Raw genomic sequence first — 20908 nt, 5'->3', positions numbered from 1 at the left:
ACACACACACGGGGACCTATAATGGAAAATGGAGTTCTTTTTATCTCTTTTTGTATTTTCCTCCTCTGCAATCCAGCAAGAACATTTACGAAATATTTAGAAGGATGTAACAGTAATTGACATTAAGTGACATTAAACCTTATTTTTTTTTCCCTTTAAATTCTTCTGTTCACTTCATAAAATTACATAATTTACATAATTAGGATAAGTATCAACATATTTTAGTGTTAAAGAATTAGTTCACTTTCAAATAAAATTTTCCTGATAATTTACTCACCCCCATATCATCCAAGACATCCATGTCCTTCTTTCTTGGACTTCAATGGAGCCCAAACGGTTGAAGGTCAAAATTACAGTTTCAGTGCCGCTTCAAAGGGCTTTAAACAATACCAGATGAGGAGTAAGGGTCTTACCTAGCAAAACGTTTTGTCATTTTTGAAAAAAATGTAAATGTATATGCTTTATATAAACAAATGATCGCCTTCCAAGTGGTTCCGCCAAAACCGCACTTTCGTATTCTTCAAAAAGCTTACGCTGTATGTCCTACACCTTCCATATTCTACTTACGGAAAAATGGAACTGGCGCTGCGTTCGTTCCGTAAGTTGGTGATGAGTAAATTATCAGGAATTGTATTTGAAAGTGATCTAATCCTTTAAGTATGAAATCTATTTTGAATGTTCTCGTATACAAATTTTCCTGTTTTCATGGAATATTCTTAAAATTAAAAGCATTTCTCCACTGTACGTGATGTTTGTTGTCATTTTATCCACATAGTGATCTTGATTTAAGAAGTGTTATTTTTGTGTAATGATTGTCACAAAACATACTTTTAATCAAATATCAGACAATACTGCATATGTTATGTACTTCAAAAGCATACTGAACCAAAACTGAATTTTTAATTTATTAAATGCCACTGAATATCTTCTCCTCTACTATAGCTTTGAAATCCTGCTCACTTTGTGCTCACTGAAGTCTAGTGTGTCACAAGACATGCAAGAATCAATGAGATTTGACATAACTTATTTTTAGCAACAGAGATGAGACAAAATCAGCATCAGAAGTGTTAGGTTTTGTAGCTTAGGTTGTATTAAACAAGGAATATCCATTTAAAAGCACACATAAACCTTCCTAAGAAATTGTTTGTTTTGGACTTTAAATGCTGTGTTTTGCTCCCTGCCAGAACACACCCAGGAAATGTTTCTTATGAATGAGCTTTTTGTGTGTATAAAGCCAATTAATGCCCCTGTTCTTACACTTTAACCAGGGAAAAGTACTACAAGTTGCAAATAAAGAAGGTATTTACATTTTGTGTGTGCGAGAGAGATATGGTCATTCCTCCTCATCCAGGGCGTCACGGTCAGCCTGGACGTGACACCATGCTGGAAACGGTTGTGTGGGCTGTTATTACTGCTGGGTGTGGGCCGTCTGTTTTTTGTTTTTCTGCGAAGGGGTCTGCATGGTGTTACTGCCCACCTGGCCCCTGCGTTACCATGGAAACCGGGCGAGTGGAGGGGGTGAAAGCCATTCTGTATGATTTACCATCGGATAAAATTGTCATATAAGCTCATGGATTTAAAATTCTTTAAATTAACTTAAAGTTATTGATACTGCTTTGTTCAGCCAAGCCTAAAGCATTAAATGCAACAATATAATTGCCTAATTTAAGTTCAATTACTCACATATATATGTGAGTAATGGCTATTAGTGTGACCTAGAGGTGCTTCTTAATTTTATGTGCATGGTGTGGTCGGATGCTTTACAGCTGACCGGCTAATAAATGTCGCTCATTTGCCCCAAATCATCACTGACAGGTCATAAAGAAGACTCTTTCACTGACCTCTTGACCTCTCTCTCTGACTCTCTCCAACAAACACATTGTTTGATATCAGGCAACATTAAGGTGTGAGCTAATCCTAATATTTAGACTGTAAACGTGTCATGTTTGTGGCGTGTTTGATAAAACAATTGTCCCATCCCTAAAAACACATATGAAAAGAGCAGACTTATTCACACAGATACATGTTTCCCTACATCAGAGATTGTTTTTGCTCTGTCTGTCATTGAATGCACTGCGGTAAGCATGAACAAAGCAGCCATCTGTGATGGGCGTCTATGTTGTGGATATGAACGAAAAAGCATTCTGCTTTAGAAATTATTCATTTGACATTGTATATTCTGCCTGCTGTCTATGATGGCATGGTTACTGAAGATATGCATGCAAAACCACAAAGCTGTTAGAATAAAGTTAATGATGCCCTTGTAGCTGTTTGATTGGTTTCTTAAGCAATATTCAAATTTTGTCATGCCATCATTATGTAAACAATAGTTCCAGTTGCTGTGGAAACACTAGTTTTCAAAGGCTTTTTCTCATTCACATCTGTGTCTTTGTGTGTCTAGATTCTTGCTAACCTGGTGATGGAGACTTTGCACCCTGAACTGAGGAATCTGATCGTACCTCGGCTGAAAGGAAAACTACAACAGCGACAGAAGGACTGGATGCTGGTCTGTTCTCATATGTAAATTGTGAAGCTGTAAAAAAAGATCTTATAATCATTTACACAAATATATGCAAAGCATTCTCATAATTGTGCCACACATTCTTGGCATTGGATTATAAAACTATTACTTTATAATAGATATAAAAACATTAGATTCCACATTTTCAGGCTTTAGAGAAGTATACTGAATAGTATCACAGTTGGAACAAAAATTGTTAGTGTTAGTGTTCACACTAGCAAGTTCGACAGTAAGTATATTTAAAAAAGTCCCAAAAAAAGCTGTTTGTATTTTTTATATAATATAATATAATATAATATAATATAATATAATATGCCAATAAATGTAAGGCATAAAAATAAGTGCACTTGCCTGAGACTTTCCCACTGACCCACTTTCCCAAATTAATAACTTTTGAATGATGTATGTGTATATCTGTTGCAGTTTCAATGAGGTTTGTTTATCATCTGTTTGTTTACTCTTTCAGATTTCAGATGCAATATACAGACAGGTGTTGTCACAAACACGAACTCAACACAAAGCTCTGGTTCAGATATGTGAGGTGGAGCGCCCCCGTCTGGACGCTGCTTTACGTACAGATATGGACCAAATCATCACGTCCAAAGAGCACGTTTCCGGAAAGATCCGCGGTAAGAGCAGAACCGAGCAGCCTACTATGTAGATCGCTCTCAGTATCACGAGTGTTCCCCTTAGGCCACACACTTCTGATGTCGCTCACACACACACACACACACACAAAAAAGCAAGAACAAAAATGAAAGGGAATATAGTGCCTGATGCATCACAGTTAACGATCTTAATGAGGACCTGTTATGCTTTCTTATAACTTTCTTTAGTGTGTAATATTGCTGTTTGAGCATGAAAAAGGTTTGTAAAGTTACAAAGCACAGATTCCACTCAAAAAGGGAGTTATTCTCTCTGTTTCACTAAGCACTGTTTCTGAACTCCCTGAAACGGTTTGATTGTAGTCTTGAGTTTTATTCCGGGAATGTACAAGTCACAAAATCCCACATTTAAATAATTCCCGTCCAAAATATAAGCAAAAAAGGTGGTGAGGCCTGGTTGTGTTGAAACTCGTGGTTATGGTAAGGGGCTCAATATTTTCTGCTTGAAGCTGCTGACCAATCACAACACTGGTCTAGCTGACCAGGGGTGCGTTTCCCAAAAGCATCATTAGCCAACTAACATCGCAAGTTCTGTCATTACTTACATGGTTCAACGATTTGGTGTTTCCCGAAACCATCGTTCAAACAAATAATCGCAAACTGCATCGCAAACTTGTGTGGTTGGAATGACAGCTCTCGAGCTGTGGTTAAAAGCATGGTTTCTTGTTTTTATGACATGTTGACTTAATAAATCATTATCTTGAGTAAAATAAGCAAGTTGACATTAAAGGTGCTAAAGAGGATGTTTTGTTTTATACATTTTTGCAATATTACTTGAAACTGTCTTTACTAACTGATAAAAGACTATTTATTAGGTGCACTGAAAGTAATAATATTAATATACATCATCTGTGCATGAGGTAGGGCCTTAAAAACATCAGCCAATCGCGTAAACGATTGGCCCTCTGGCTTGTCAATCACTGCCGTGACGGTCCTTGTGAGAGACGTGCGCGGATTGGCCCTCTGGCTTGTCAATCACTGCCGTGACGTTCCTTTTGAGAGACGAGCGCGGCTGCGCGCTCCAGTAACTTTCCACACTCTACAGGCGCCGCATGCAATGTTTTTGTCAGGAGACAGGAGTAACAACTGCAGATTATGAGTTACCTGCGGTGAGTCCGACATAATGAATCCAAAAATCACGACACAGCGAATGCCGGTGGTAAACACTCGTGTTCCAATACGAGTGTTTATGAGTTTTGGGAGGCGTTCCTTTGAAATGTGTTGTGGAGGGGGGTTGTTCTTACGCATGCGCTCATTTCAAAAACTCAGTAACAGTCTTTGGATTCTCAGTCGACGAAAAATCCTCTCTATCACCTTTAAGTACAATGTATATCATTTATTTTGAATATATACAAATGTCACTTATATATTTTAGTTTGTCAAGAGATTTAAAGCACCGTTTTTGAAGAATGCGCATGTGCATACGTGCTCTGGTACGTCAGAACAAGCATTTGATTTAATCTGGAAATAAATCAAAATAACGGAGGAAAATGAGAATTAGTCCTCTAATACCATGTCCATAATTTAGAGCAGAAATTCTAGCATTAATTCGATCTCAGACGGATTCATTTAAAGAAGTTATTACTCCACCACCTTCATCACCAACGTGGTTGAACGACAGGTTTGCGACAATACGGTTTCGGGAAACAGTCGTGTCTAGCTAAATGATTTGTTCAACAATGCATCGTACTATGGTAGTTCAGCAGCGAGTTACATCGTTGTGAATGAACAGTGCTCTCATTTAGCTGAGGTGCCCTTGAGCAAGGCACCTAACCCCCAATCACTCCCAGAGTGCCACAGCAAAAATGGCTGCCCACTGCTCCGGGTGTGTGTTCACGGTGTGTGTGCGTGTTCAATACTCACTGCTGTGTGTGTGCACTTGGATGGGTGAAATGTACAAATTCCGAGTACTTGGCTACATGTCACATGACATTCACGTTACTGACAGACTGAGAAGAGAGCAGTTAATATGTAAAAAGCTAAAATGTGATTAAAATGGTGACCTACCAAAGCGACCAACTCTGTGTTAACCAAACCACGCAAGCTACCCCTTGGTTGGGGGCATTCCACAACCCTCCATAAAACATCTCAATGCACAGCCTGCCTTAGATTGCTTTTAATTAATTCACAAATCGTAAAAAAAAAGATGAATGCAATTCTTGCCAATATTCTGATTGGGTATGCAAGATGTTTGGTTTGGCTCAGTCTAGCCCATGCCCAATGCCCTATGCTGCAATAATGTAAAATATGTGCAAAATAATGTCTTTTGAACATTCAAGCTTGAAAACCTATTCTAGTAGACCCCAAAAACAAAATCAAGACTTTGTAAAACGGCATAATATGGCCTCTTTGAGATTCTACAATTGTATTTTTGTTGTGTTTTGATGATTCAGTATTGCACAATCTCAGCACAACTTTTGATTCTGCACTTATTTTATTTTAATACACAGATTACTTCACAATTTATTTTAACTTTACCCTTTTCCTAGCTGCACTATTTCAGTCTCAAATTCTTCCATATGATCCCTCTTTCTTTGGAATTCAGTCTCACAACTTTAACCTAAAAATCCCTGTCCGTCCTGCCATAATGTAGGTTTGGCAAGAGTACTACATTTTTCTTGTCATTTGTGGTTGGGACGGTGTTCCACAGAAAACACCGGCAGCGCATTTTAAATAACAAAAGCAGAATGATCTTGACAGCATGTTTTTGAGTTTCACTTAATCTGTATGATCTATAATCTATAAATTTACTTTTGAGTCCATTTGTGTTTTTGTAATGCCACCATTATTCTTACTGAATAATAGAGGCTGTTTTGACATGCAGGACAGGTGTTTTCCCACAGTCACCTGTGATAATTGAGCTTTTTCTAAAGTGTTCTTTGTGTTGGCACATAATTTGAGAACATAATTAAGCATAGAAGTCTCTTGTAGGTCAGCATGTCTCTCGTAAAACAAACACTTGAATTTCACATGCGAACCAAATATTTCACATGCAAATTTAAAGCTACAGTTTTTATTGAATCACATGTGATTTAAACAAAAACACACATTTAACAGACACACACATTAAATTTGTTTCATGTAGTTTTTTTTTTTTCCTCACAAGGAAAGTTCTAAGGTGCTAATATCTGTCCATTTATTTTATTTTTTTCTTTTAAGCATTGGTGTCACCCCGTGTTGAACAGCTAGTGAGGAGCAAGGTTCAGCCCTACATCCACTCCATCCTGGAGGCCCTCATGGAGCCCACAAGCAGAGGGTTCTCTGAAGTGAGGGACATCCTGTTCCGTGAGCTGGTGGAGGTCAGCAAGAACTCGATGAACGACAGCAGCAAGGAGAAACTGGGAGAGGTGAGACAGAACATTGATTAACAGTGTTAGCATATGCGTTTTAAAGCATTAGTTAACCCAAAAACCTCTCTCCATGCTCATTCCTAGCATATGGACAAGATCTCCATGTTGGCCTTCCATCCGGTGAAGATGCAGAGTTGTTATGAGAAGATGGAGACGTTGAACCTGGAAGGCCTCCAGCAGAGATGTGACGTGTCCAGCCCTTCTGTGTTCATCCAGAGAGCTCAGATCCTCATGAGACAGGTCTCTTTCCTTAGCCCCATGCTGTTCTTGTCATTTTTAAATATTCCATTTGAATATATTTAAAACTTCTTGAAGTTTTGCAGTACTTGGGACTAGCACTTAAAACTGATTTGATATGAATCATTCTATAGCCTGCATTCATTTTTCTGGTGCCAAGCAACAAAATAAAACACAAGCGACAGCATTGATTTAGTAAAGAGGCCAAGATCATGAATCAATGAGAAAAATGGCTTAAGAATATTAAAGTGAAATTTAAGATGCAGTTTATTGTTGATGAGCACCACCATGTGGTAATATCTGTTATTGCAGGTATATTGGCAATTGAGACTTTACTGACATACAAATGAAAGTATACACTGTTTTCCGACTGCTACTTAAAAATAGCATGTGAATGGATCACATTGTGCAATTATCATACCAAAGAACTATGTTTTATCATATACCCATTTGATCTTATGTTAGTATGATCTTTACATGTTCCATTTCAATCCATCCATCCCAGTCAGTCCATCCCAATCCAATCCATCCATCCCAGTCCATCCCTCTATCCAAATCCAATCTTGGTATATAGTATCCCATGGCCATCTGGGTATTATATGCATGCAGAACATGTGTATACTTGGTACTTTTACTATTTCTCCAGTATGTAGTATGTTATTCCAAACATAGTCACTGTCCCTGAGAATTATATAATTTTACAAATAAAGCATCAAAGTTGGTCATAATCTGTCACCCCTCCTTCCTAAAATTCGTCTCTTGGTTGATGTAGCAAATGGACGACGCAGTGCACACATTTGAGCAGTTGGTCCATCAGAGTCTAGACGGTCACAGTGGGGAGGATCTCTGCAAGATAATCCAGCGCTGTCAGGACCGAGTACTCAAAGTAAGTGCATTCATTGGTTGGGTCTTTACTCTGCCCTGCAAAGCTGAAACTTGCTCAGCTTCTGGATTCTTTGCTGTATTACTTTTTTTTTTTTTTTAAAGACTTCATCTTAATTCTGTTTGTTCATGACCTGCAGAAATTTGACTATGACAGCAGCACAGTGAGGAAGAAGTTCTTCAGAGAGGCTTTGCTTCAAATCATCATACCATACATGCTGAAACAGCTTTCCCCGTCCTGTTCCACGGTTGGTACAAGGATTTGCCCTCTTTCTGTGCCAGTTGGGGGTGCCATTGTTCTGTTTTTGTTGTTGTTTTTTTATGCTACACATCCCTTTATTAGAGCAAACACGTCATTTTTTTTTTCCTTCAGTGCCACTCTTTTTATATTTTTCAGTGGCCATTAGTCTGATGCTAATATGGGCTCAGGTCAAAAATGTCACTAAAAAAGAAATATAATGAAATAATTATAATTAAAAGTGTTGGGACTAATAATCATTATTATTATTATTTTTATTAGTAGAGTAGTGTAGTGTTTTGTTTGTTTGTTTGTTTGTTGGCCAGTTAATTTATTATTAATTTACTGTTGTTATTGACTATTATTATGTATTCATTTATTATCTTGTTGTTAGTAGTAGTATATGTAACCGGAATTTATGTAAGATAAATAAAATAAAGATAATTTAAGATACATATGTAACCAGATAATAATAATAATAATAATAATAATAATAATTATTATTATTATTTGTAACAAGTTATTTTTTTTTATTAATTTAATATTATCTTGTTGCTAATACTATTACTACTATTACTACTGCTAATAATAGTAATAATAATAGCAATAGTTTTATTTGTAACTAGGTTATTATTATTATTATTATTACATAAAATGTTGATCTGTAGGTTTTATATGTAATAGCCTAATTTAAGATACATATGTAACCAGATAATTTATTATTATTATTATTTTTATTAGTAGAGTAGTGTAGTGTTTTGTTTGTTTGTTTGTTTGTTGGCCAGTTAATTTATTATTAATTTACTGTTGTTATTGACTATTATTATGTATTCATTTATTATCTTGTTGTTAGTAGTAGTATATGTAACCGGAATTTATGTAAGATAAATAAAATAAAGATAATTTAAGATACATATGTAACCAGATAATAAAATAATAATAATAATAATAATAATTATTATTATTATTATTATTATTATTATTTGTAACAAGTTATTTTTTTTATTAATTTAATATTATCTTGTTGCTAATAATATTACTACTATTACTACTGCTAATAATAGTAATAATAATAGCAATTGTTTTATTTGTAACTAGGTTATTATTATTATTATTATTATTATATAAAATGTTGATCTGTAGGTTTTATATGTAATAGCCTAATTTAAGATACATATGTAACCAGATAATTTATTATTATTATTATTATTATTATTTGTAACCAGTTAATTTATTAATTTATTATTTTTTACTAAAATTTATTAATTTATTATCTTATTGCTAATACTACTACTACTACTGATACTAATAATATTAATAATAGTAGTAGTGGCAGTAGTATTATTTGTAACCAGATTATTATTATTATTATTATTATATAAAATTAGTTTGTTGATCTGTAGGTTTTATAGATAATAGCCTAATCATTTAGAATCTATTTTAATTGATAAATATAAATATTTCACAGGGAGACATGTTTTGGTGTGCTACTTTTTTTAAACTTATTTATTTTTTCTTCGACGTCTAGGATCTGCCCAAGTTCCAGGAGCTCATCTTTGAGGACTTCTCTAGATTCATACTAGTAGAGAACATCTTTGAGGAAGTGGTCCTGCAGTCAGTCTCCAAGGACATCATGATGGGTGAGTGTCTGCAGCCCCTTCAGCCCTGACAGTATACACAATATAGCACAACCTCCATACCTTACTGCTTAAAACAGTGTTTTAATGTGCTTTTCATTCATTCCTTTTAATTTTGCAGCTGTGAAGGAAGCTGCGGTCCAGCGAAGGCACAACCTGTACAGAGACAGCATGGTACTGACCAACAGTGACCTCAACCTGCACCTGCTAGGAGAGAACACCATTGACTGGGCTGATCATTTCGGAGGAGTAAAAGGGGAGAAGCAAGGAGGCGAAGTGGCCAACAGGAAACGCAAACAAATAGTCTCCATGATCCACCTGGACGGCATGCCTTTGCCTTACGAGTCCTGCCAGGAAGTGCCGGGAGTGGACGGCATCCCAGAGGAGACCGAAGGGCAGATGGAGCAAGATCTTGCAACAGAAAAGCCTTTGAACCCAGTGGAGCATGTGCCCATCAAGAAAGAACCAGGTTCTCCAGACAGCATCAATGATATTCGAGACCTCATAAACCCTGTGCTGGAAGTTGTCATCCCTGCTGAAAAAGATAGCTCGCAATTGACCAACGGGATGTTTCCTTTGGAAGAGGGTGATGAGGTGAAGCACATCATCTCAGTAATGGAGACGGTGCCTAAGGTTGACGGAGAATTAAATACAATGAGAAGCGAACAGACTTCAGAAGAGCAACAGTGTGTGTCCGCCATTGAGAGCGCCATTCAACAGATCGAGATCGCCATCCAGGAAGACCCCGGCGATCACCTGAGCGAAGGCGCCATTGACTCTGATGGGGAATTTGCTCAAACCTCTACCAACTCTAGCCCTCATCACCATGATGACAGTGGGTTTCAGTCTCCGGCCAATGAGAATGTAGAAGAAGTAGAGCCACAGCCACTCACAGGTGACGAGGTGGTGGACGCAGAACAGGTGGTGTTAACTCTGGTGGAGGGAGTGAAAACTCCTAGCGTGGATTTTGACGTCAAAGCTCCTTGTGACGCTTCAGAAAAGAAAGCGGAAATTGAAACCACAGCAGATAGATGCTTGCTTTGAGTGAGATTTACATGAAAACATTTTTTATAAACTGAAAGTGTTTGCTGAGGTACTTCTGTTTGTTTTCCATCAGCAACGCTTATGGTTGATATTTCAGCCTTGTTGGCGTTTAATTTTTATTTTATTTTAGTTCTTTTATTTTCTATTCTTACAGTTAATTTAGACATTTTGGGGATGTTTATCAACGAGAAATGTGTATATATATTGAATATTTTCATATATACACAGATTTATGCCAATTATTTTATGTTTTATGTAACTCATGACTCCCACACAAATTATGTGGTAGAGGTTTCAAAAAAACTGACTCCGTATCAAAAACAAGTTCCATTTCCTGTTCCTGTGCTCACTTCTTAGACTGCAGTTGGGTTGCGGGTGATGTTAACCAGCATGCCTTCACCCCTTGACATCAGCGAGGTGGTTAGTATTATCTCAGAACTAATGCAAATGTAGTCCCTCGGATCTGGCAAATTAAAGCGGATGCTCAAAAGTACAGTGATATTTTATTTGGGCCATCTTAAGATTTTTGTTGCTGTTGTTTTCCGTTAACTGTGGAATATATTTAAACACTAATACCTGTATTAATGCAGCATAATTAAGCACTTATGCAATAACTATGCAGATTAATTCAAATAAATTAAAGCTTGCTTCTTAATGCTTGTAGCGATTACTTTGTGGTTTAAAATGTATTCAAAGTGACCTTATTTCTATAGAATGCATTAACACTATAAAGTGCATTTAGTGCTCATAGACACGCTGTGACATGAAGTTCAGAGCTCTGTCTGCAACTCCGTAATGGTGTTTCCATCCTCCATAACGTGTAAACAGGTGGAGGATGTGCTGTGCTAAATGAATCTGGGTCAAAGGATTGAAGTCACTGCAAAGGATTCATGTCAAAGGACTGAAGTAGGTTTCGAAAAGAAAAAGATAAAAACACAAAGTCTGTTCACATCTTAGTTCAGTAGCTTTGTGGAAACACTGGGGAAATAAACCTATGATATAACATTTTACAGTCATTTACGACCTTTAAATGTCTTCTGGAAGGAGTGAAACCCTCCAGTGCAGTTGTTGAAATGCTTGTATGTGAGGAATTCTGTAATGGGACATCATATAGGACAGCTGGGCAAAGGTCTGCTCTGGCTGTGGGATTTTCTTTTTACTGGAATCACAAAATGGTTAATCATTCTTTACTGGACACATATTTATGTTTCAATGTCTTCTGTGCATATCTCCGTGAAGATATCTCTGTATCTAAATTGAGCAGCATATTTTAGCTCCACACAAATATTTCACTGGTTATCTTCTGTTATTTATTTTAAAAGTGTGTTCATTGTGATATTTACTACATCTTCTATTCCTTTTGTAAGGCAGCAGTAGATAAATAAATTACTGTTATTTTGAAATGGTGTGTATGCTGTGAAAACTGAATGATATCATTTACAGTACCATTCAAAAGTTTGGTTAGGTTTATTTTTAAAAAAATTTTTGGAAAAATTAACACTTTCAACAAGGATGCATCAAATTGAATTAAGTTGAAATGTGACAGACTACTATATTGTTACAAAAGATTTCTTTCTAGATACATAGATGGATAGATATAACATACAACTACAAGTAACCAATTCCAATACGACTTGAGTAAAATATGTAAAGTATCTGATAGGGATATTTCACCCAAAAATGAAAATTTGATGTTTATCTGCTTACCCCCAGCGTATCCAAGATGTAGGTGACTTTGTTTCTTCAGTAGAACACAAATGATGATTTTGAACTCCAACGCGGGTGTGTTCATCAGTCCCTGTAAGTTAATGTCAAAACAGTATTTAAACATTATCTATTAATGCAACACTGGAAAAAATCTTTTAATTCCGTTAAGTTTTCTAATCTCATTAAACTGATAAACAACGAATGTCTCCGTTAAATAAAACAATGTTAACAAAATCTTAGTAAATATTTTTTTACAACCGATTCTCAAAATCTTCTCATCGATTTACTTTGTTTAAACTTTCAATAATACAGCCGTTTACTTACATTATGTTAAACAAGTGCAATTTAACTACAATAAACACCCATTTCCCCTGAGGTACTTACACTTAAAAATCGCCGCATCGCCGCTTTCCGCCATTTTCGAATTTGAAGAATCCTCTCCTGTGGCATCACGGGATAGCGCAGCGTCCATCGTATGCCTACTACAGAATTCGGGCGGAAGCAGTAGGTCATCCGGGTACTTCTCGCCTACTGTTTTTCGAATACTATGAATTCGGACATACTACTCGCCTCGCATACTGTTTTTCGCATACTATATAGTAGGCAAGTATGCGATTTCGGACGCAGCCTTTGTTTCTTCGGTAGAACACAAATAATGATTTTTAACTCCAACCGTTGCCGTCTGTCAGTCAAATGCTAGTGGAAGGGAACTTCTACTATAAGAGTAAACAAAACTTGCATAGACAAGTCCAAATTAAACCCTGCGGCTCGTGACGACACACTGATGTCCTAAGACACGAAACGATCGGTTTGTGCGATAAACCGAACAGTATTTATATCATTTTTTTTTTAACTCTAATACACCACTATGTCCAACCGCGTTCAGCATTCGCTTAGTGATGTCTGATCGCGCTCTGACAACGGCAGTGATGTCTCGCGCATATACTTCAATGAGTGCCAGACATCACTGCCGCTGTCAGAGCGCGATCAGGCCTTACTAACGAGTGCTGAACGCGGTTGGACATAGTGCTGTATTAGAGTTAAAAAATGATATAAATACTGTTCGGTTTATTGCACAAACCGATCGTTTCGTGTCTTAGGATATCAGTGTGTCGTCACGAGCCGCAGGGTTTAATTTGGACTTGTCTATGCAAGTTTTATTTACTCTTATAGTAGAAGTTCCCATCCACTAGCATTATTTGACTGACAGACGGCAACGGTTGGAGTTAAAAATCATCATTTGTGTTCTACTGAAGAAACAAAGTCACCTACATCTTGGATACGCTGGGGGTAAGCAGATAAACATCAAATTTTCATTTTTGGGTGAACTATCCCTATCAGATACTTTACGTATTTTGCTCATGCTGAATGTAGGCTCAGAGATGCACTAGTCCTCAACACCTGAGAGACATGCGTGTGAAAATAAGAAACAATTGATTTGTAAGATGGGAAATCAAGTTTTTCTAAAATCAAATCAAAATAAAACTGAACACCTCAATATTGCAATAAATCATGGTCGACACAACAATCTTTTAAATGTCTACAAACTCTAAAAAGGCTCAGTTGAGCTCAAGTGCACAGAAAGGTAATATTAGTAAAATTAAAATAAGTAAAATTAAATAGTCAAAGTCTACTGTATGTGCTGGTTTGAGCCTCATCTAATAAATCAAACACCTGCGATTAGCAACTACCTGCTAATGCACTCACATTACCGTAAAGTAGCCATGTTGACAAGTTTTGGGTGAGTAAAGGCAAAAGGTATAGTACCTTCAATGCCCTTAGATGGCGATATCGCTCCTTTATATCTGAAACAAACTGCTGCAGAAAAGTTAGTTGTCATGAAAAATGTCATTTGTAATTGCATTACACATCACAAATGTAGTGGAGTAAAAAGTACATTTACTTGTTCAAAAATGTAGTCAAGCAGAGAGTAAAAGTTACCAATATCTTTGATACTCAGTACAACTACAAAGTAGCCAAAAAGATACTTAAATATAGTAACTAATTACATTTAATCATACTCTACACAGAAAAAAATGTATCCCCTAAAAGGACATCTGTGCATACAGATTTTATTTTTCACTCTGAGTTCTTGATTTTACAAAATGTGCATTAAAAATGACCAAAAACTTTAGAAAACACATTTGGATGTACAATATTTTTTCTCACTCACTATTCTCACTATAGTGCCTTAACAGCATGTGACCAAACATGTCTCTTTCATTTCCTTGTTGCTAAAAAATGTCAAGCACATGGATTTTAATTTCATTGGCTGAAGGGGATGTCATATGATAATAAACTTTTTTGTTGTTGTTGAATGTTATTGTATTTTAAATGCTAATTTCTTTGAGTCAATAATAAATGACGATACACCGTAGAGAGTTAAAATAGATTAAAATTGTCCATGCTCTATTCTGCAAATATTTTATATTATACATAAATCAATAACCTAAAAAATAAATTATAATTTGTATTCTTTTGTTTTAAAGCATTAGGATAAAATATAAAATCCAAATCTGTGCTGCAACTTTGTATTTTCCTTGAGGAACTACCATAGAAAAAGAAATTAGACAAGGTGTAGACTCACTATATAATTAAACATGGTTCAATAAAACAAATTTTATTTAAAATCAATTAAGCAATGGAGACAAAAAACGAACAACTGGAAAAACCATTAATAAAAAAAAAAACTTTAAATCATTGCGGTGAGGATTGTAGGTCTCCAATTTCTGCTTTTAGTCAGTCAATCAGTTTCAGTGTCCTGTATTGCTGGTGAACATTAACTAAGGCCACATGATTTGCATTTCTCTTTTCAACCAATGGTTTTGTTCCCCATTCGGCAGTAATTTCCAGCATGACAAGAACGCCTGATCTTGACTCACGTAGGAAGTTTATTTTGACTCATCACAAGGTTTAAAACTAGTGTGATTTCCCAAAATAACAGAAAACCACCGGCTACATTAAAACTAATCTCAGAGAGCAGAACATAAACATTAATTTGTGTAACAGAAAATTAGCTTATTAATTACATCAGTAATTGACTAAAGTTTAAAACCGGTCAGAGGCACATTGCCGTTCTCAAACGAACTGTTCAAACAGAAGGTTACGACCATGTAAAATCACATGCGTTTAACACCATTCTTGGCGTAAGATATTCCAATAAGGTTTAAAATTTAACCATTGATAACAATATGATTCAACCAATTTTACAATTGGTTATCACCAGACTGAAGTTAAAAATCCAACCTTAAAAAAATTAAAGTCATCCTTGTTCGGTCTACATTTCTTGCACGTCTTATCGTTGAAAATGCACAACTCTGATCATGGGCACACAATCCTGGCATCATGAAATGTAAAAGGTTTCCCATTGCTCTTCATCTAGAGTCCTCTGTGAATTAAAATGAATGTTTTCCATTCCTTCATCTATTCTCAAATATGCTTCAGGAGAGGAAAAGTAAAAAAGTAGCCCAAGACGGACCCCGTGATGACCCCCAGGAAGATCCACACATTGTAGGACATGACGCAAAGCATTAGCATGTAGCCTAGCGTCACCTGCAGGATGTGTATGGCGGTCTGGAGGCAGTGCAGAAGCCAGCTGAAGATGGAAAGAGACAAACATGGACATTTGTCGGGGGAAGATATTCAAGAAGCTACAGTGCTAAAAGTATAAACCATCAACTTATCGACAGATTTCAGTCATAACAGTTCTTGGAAAGCACCAGTTGTGTATTATAGTTTTCTTGTGAGCATTACCTCTTCTCAGAAGTGGCAGTGGTGTCAGCAGTGGCTGTAGTAGTCTCTGTGGGAGCTAATGAGATCTCAGAGGGACTGCTGGCCAAAGCAGAGCTTCCCTCTTGACACCTCATGACGGGGGCGAAACACGACTGTTCAGGAGAGAATGTCACTGGAGCGGATGGATGTGTAACGGAGGAGTGCTTCTGTTTTCCCACAGTGATCTTCCACACTTTCAGAAGCTCGTAGAGCATCGTGAGCAGTAGAACTACAAAGACCGACAGCACCATCCCTGTAGAGAGAAAAACAAAGACAGAGAGAGACATTATGGACTTTTCACATTGATCTTTTAAAATGTATGCCCGGTTTCACAGACAAGTTTTAAGCCTAGTCCCAGACTAAGGGCCAGATTTACCAACAGCTTGCGCCATCACAAACCCTCTTTTGGCATTAAAAAACTGCTGTCAGGATTTACTAAAGACACACAGTGAAAAATCAGCGATGAAATTTATGGGAGGACAGTATTTAAATGAATCATGCAAGGTGATTTACTAAGGTTTGAGCTAGTCAATTTACTGGTATTTGTGCCATTATTTACCCCCCTTTTACATTGCACGCACCTGCGGCGTGGCTACCAGAGCTGATCCGCGGCCACTCTAGTCAATGCTTGTGTTTACACCAGACACGCCATGGCACGTTTCAGAAGCAGCTCGCCACACCACTTCGCTAAATATAGGCACCGAGTCCATTTTTGACGGATGCCGCGTCCAAGCCGCGCAGCTCAAATACAAAATAAAGTCAAAATAAAGACCCTGTGAATACTGCTGCTCATATTTCACATCAATAGGAGGCCAGAAATTGAAAAATGACAAGAGATTCGAAGTTGAAAAACTAAAAATAAAGTCTTTGTCATCCATAACTGGACCTTAACGTGTATTAACTTTGTCTGTAGGCTACAGCAAAATAAAGTATGACATAGCAATAAACACAATTAAACCGGACAAAATATAACTATTTAGCTATTAAAAACACACAAAAAAAAACAGGGAAAACAATGTCGGACAGGCAAATCTCGTGGTCTCGCGAATCCAGCCGCTTCACTTCCGAAATGCTTGTGGTGTGAGTTGACACCGTGTAGACAGAACAAAACCTCGACGGAGCCATAACACGCCGCAGATGTGTTTATTGTAAACAAGGGGTTATGGGATTAAACTAATTTGCCCTGTGTAGTAAATCTGGCCCTAAAATCCATGTTTGAGCTGTTTTAACTGAAAGCAACTTGCATTGACTTATCTTAAAATATGTCAGTGCCATTGTTTTTTCTCAAGATGCACACCAGTAATGTTTTTTCTAAGGCACAATTATGAAAGCTACTTAAATGTCCTAACTGAACTAATCCTGGCTTAATCCAAGCCCTGTCTGTTAAACCAGCCCTAAAAGTGTGAAATGCTGGTTAAACCAGGGGTTTTGAAACATGGGGCTGAGAATCAAAATTATTACATGAAAATGTTTAAATATAAATATTCAGGTATAGCTAAAATAACACTACTAATGGTTAAAAACAGTAGTAAAATGTTCAGTTAAAGGTGCTAAAGAGGATGTTTTGTTTTATACATTATTGCAATATTACTTGAAACTGTCTTTACTAACTGATAAAAGACTATTTATTAGGTGCACTGAAAGGAATAATATTAATATACATCATCTGTGCACGAGGTAGGGCCTTAAAAACATCAGCCAATCGTTTACGCGATCATCGCGTAAACGATTGGCCCTCTGGCTTGTCAATCACTACCGTGACGTTCCTTGTGAGAGACGTGCGCGGATTGGCCCTCTGGCTTGTCAATCACTGCCGTGACGTTCCTTGTGAGAGACGAGCGCGGCTGCGCGCTCCAGTAACTTTCCACACTCCACAGGCGCCGCATGCAATGTTTTTGTCAGGAGACAGGAGTAACAACTGCAGATTATGAGTTAACTGCGGTGAGTCCGACATAATGAATCCACTAACACAACACAGCGAATGCCGGTGGTAAACAAACACTCATGTTCCAATACGAGTGTTTACGAGTTTTGGGAGGCGTTCCTTCGAAGGAGGGGGGTTGTTCTTACGCATGCGCTCATTTCAAAAACTCAGTAACAGTCTTTGGTTTCTCAGTCGACGAAAAGATCCTCTTTAGCACCTTTAAAAGTTTAAATAAATACAAATCCCAAGTATTTAAGGATTTCTTGATGAATAGAATAGAAAAGAACAGAATTTATTTTAAACCGAAAACATAAATCAGTCACTTTTGTGTCAATATATTTATATATTTATCAGTGCTAGTTCTTTGGCGTTGGTTTGGTGTGTCCCTACCTTTAGAAAAATCATACCAATCCAGATATATAATATCATGACTACAAGTTATCTGTTTGCCTCCTTCCAACAGAGTGTAACCAAAACTGAACAAAGCAAAGTCATGCTGTGGGAATCCCATACATACACAAAACAGGACTACTGAGAATTTACTGTACACTCTACTGTACACTACATGCTTTTGTCTATGAAGAATTTCTACAACAAAGAGCCTGATGTCAAAATTGTAAACTCACTGTAGTGCTGTCAGTAAATCACACACATCCATGCTGATTTGTTTTGAGATTTAAAGTATAGTGTCATAGTATAAAACAAATCTCATGTGGACATCTTTTATGATTATTTCATGGTGCTTTTGCACCCATTTGTAGTTTGAAAAGCAATTGCAGAAGAAATAAAATCAAGCAGATTTAAAATGGCATGAGGTTAAAATTCAAGTAAATTAAAACTAAATATAAATATTAAATGAAACTAAAAAATTGAGAGAATTAAGTTAAAGTAATTTTATTTAGAGTACTAAAATGACGAAGTAAAAAATAAATAGACAATACAACGGCACAAAATTTCTAAAACTTTAAATTAAAAAAATTACTAAATACTATAATTGTAAATAAATATTACTTCAATATCACTGAAGTAAATTACATGATAGTTGTATAATTTATACAAGAACTACTCTTTAATGTGTGGAAATGTACAAGAAAGCAAGTTAAACAACTTTTGAATCCAACTGGTAAACTGTCTTTCTGTACATGCATGTATTTTATATATGATCAAGTTCAGTCTTGCTTATAAATCCCATGTACCTGCAGGCCCATGCACATCCCAGAAATTAAACAACAGCGTGACGTTGCTGGATCCTTTAAAGTGCATCTGTAAAAGGCAGAACACAAAGACATAAGAAGCAGGTTTGTAATTAGTGACATGTTTCCATTGAGGGTTGACTTTCAACCCATCCCGTGGGAAGAGTCTATAAACAGAAGTTAATAATGCTTCCATTACCTTGTCAAAACAGCTAATATAATCCTTCAAGTCTGCGATGTTCAATCCTCAGCGTCTGATTAACTACTAACATTTTCCACATCACAAGAATTCAATGCAATCAAGCTTATACTTGCTTGCTTTGCTTAAATTACCCTAGTGACTCAGCTTCTGTCGGTTTCAACATATAATATCTTAGAACCAGATAGGCATCAGAATGGAATGATATCAGAATTTGCAGCCTTGGCTTTTCTCAGTACTTCTGCAGGTGTTAAAAATCATCATAAAAGTGTATGGAGAGGAAGCCTGGCCCTTTACACTCGTGACAGTCACATTATGGGAAACAGCACCTTCATGACTGACACACATTAAGACATACAAAATGTGTGCTGCAGGAAGTACATATCAAACAAAAGTAGACAAGGAGGTCCCTGTTACGCTCTAGTTCAACAACATTCCACGTCCTGCTATAATCAAGAGAAATCTGCTGTCCTGTCTTCAGAAGCAAAATTTGAGAATTCCGGCCAATCCACTCCAAGCACTGGAGAATTCCGGCCGAGTACTCTACAGTACAGCATATCTTCTGTTCTCTTGATAGTTTTGCATTGGCCAAACAGAGACAAGTGGCTTTTGATACATTTGTGCCGTATCAAGAACTTCCCAGTGTTATCTCGGAGCAGCCTTGAAAGCTCTTGCATGAATACATCTATTATTTGCTTTGTGAAATGCTGTGGTCTGGTGAACTTTAAAATAATAATAGTAAAAAAAAACAGCCTCAGCCACCTTCACTTTTTTAATGAAAAAAAAAAAAAATGCAATTTGAGTGAATGAGGCTGTCAGTCCCTAACAGAATAAATGTAATTTCCATATTTTGAAGGAATTTCCATTTTAAGTAACTATTAACATTACACACCTCTTAGTATATTAAAATGAAATAATCATGTCCATAGAGTAAACATCAATAACTTCATCTTTTTACCAACTAACACGGTTTTGGTTTACAGATGCATTTATTTATATGTAAATGACAGTATTAAATAAAAGCGATATTACATAAATAACTTTAATTAAGAAGTCCATACATTGTTAGTAGGATAACTTACAGTCTACATGCGTAAATTAAATGAACTTACATTCATATTAATGGACGCAACGAGTCTAACTTACATTCATGATGAACTCCCTTGCAGTCCTCTAAACATGAGTTCAGGGAAATTTCAGATAGATGAAACGTCCCTTAAGACAAAGATACAACTTTACCACCTGCAAATCAACAACCAAATTCGCCACATTTTCATCTGTCCTCAGAGCCCAGCAGCTGAGAAGCACTGACTGAGCCCAAACAAAAAGAGTGCCGTTACATCACGGGGGTTTATTTTGTGCGCCGCAGAGGATTCTGGGAGTTGAAGTCCTCTCTCCAACCTGTTTTGCGATGCGGAAATGATCAAATAACTCGTTTAAAATTTCATATCACTCTAAATTACTTTTAAAATGCAATTCTACATGTATAAAGCCATGTCAAATACGGGGTTTACAAATACAAATGGTTTGTGTATTTGTA

The 20908-nt window shown here is 36.7% G+C and overlaps 2 protein-coding genes across 7 annotated transcripts in view; one reads left to right on the top strand and one right to left on the bottom strand.

Annotated features, from left to right (window-relative positions):
• The window catches only part of niban2a (niban apoptosis regulator 2a), a 34299-nt gene extending 23070 nt beyond the window's left edge, over positions 1 to 11229 (top strand). For all 4 annotated transcript variants that reach the window (XM_048165229.1, XM_048165228.1, XM_048165227.1 and 1 more), the window contains exons 7-14: positions 2402 to 2506; positions 2988 to 3150; positions 6346 to 6533; positions 6621 to 6776; positions 7546 to 7659; positions 7796 to 7903; positions 9422 to 9533; positions 9652 to 11229. In XM_048165229.1, the coding sequence (XP_048021186.1) occupies positions 2402 to 2506; positions 2988 to 3150; positions 6346 to 6533; positions 6621 to 6776; positions 7546 to 7659; positions 7796 to 7903; positions 9422 to 9533; positions 9652 to 10574 (1869 nt within the window). In that variant the 3' untranslated portion in view covers positions 10575 to 11229. The remainder of the gene's footprint in view (positions 1 to 2401; positions 2507 to 2987; positions 3151 to 6345; positions 6534 to 6620; positions 6777 to 7545; positions 7660 to 7795; positions 7904 to 9421; positions 9534 to 9651) is intronic.
• Positions 11230 to 14870: 3641 nt separating this feature from the next.
• slc31a2 (solute carrier family 31 member 2) lies at positions 14871 to 20716 on the bottom strand. 3 transcript variants are annotated; one of them, XM_048165812.1, is made up of 4 exons: positions 20515 to 20714; positions 19173 to 19239; positions 16035 to 16305; positions 14871 to 15876 (listed from the first exon to the last, which is right to left on the bottom strand). In XM_048165812.1, the coding sequence occupies exons 1-4, from the start codon at positions 20518 to 20520 to the stop codon at positions 15711 to 15713; spliced, it is 510 nt and encodes a 169-aa protein (XP_048021769.1). In that variant the 5' UTR covers positions 20521 to 20714; the 3' UTR covers positions 14871 to 15710. The 3 variants fall into 3 exon arrangements, with proteins under 3 accessions (XP_048021769.1, XP_048021770.1, XP_048021772.1); XM_048165813.1 differs by lacking the exon at positions 20515 to 20714 and adding an exon at positions 19369 to 20449; XM_048165815.1 differs by lacking the exon at positions 19173 to 19239 and having other exon boundaries at positions 20515 to 20716.
• Between the last annotated feature and the right edge of the window lie 192 nt (positions 20717 to 20908).

The sequence above is a fragment of the Megalobrama amblycephala genome, linkage group LG18, assembly GCF_018812025.1.
Source record: "Megalobrama amblycephala isolate DHTTF-2021 linkage group LG18, ASM1881202v1, whole genome shotgun sequence".
Taxonomy (NCBI): domain Eukaryota; kingdom Metazoa; phylum Chordata; class Actinopteri; order Cypriniformes; family Xenocyprididae; genus Megalobrama; species Megalobrama amblycephala.
Note: the sequence above shows the minus strand (reverse complement) of the source record. Positions and strands in the feature narration are given on the sequence as shown.

Excerpts from the sequence above, each read along its gene's own strand:
- slc31a2 (XM_048165812.1), bottom strand. Across the intron at positions 16,306-19,172 it reads GGATGTGCATGGGCCTGCAG|GGATGGTGCTGTCGGTCTTT; the intron begins GTACATGGGATT and ends TTCTCTCTACAG. Across the intron at positions 15,877-16,034 it reads ACTGCCACTTCTGAGAAGAG|CTGGCTTCTGCACTGCCTCC; the intron begins GTAATGCTCACA and ends TTCCATCTTCAG.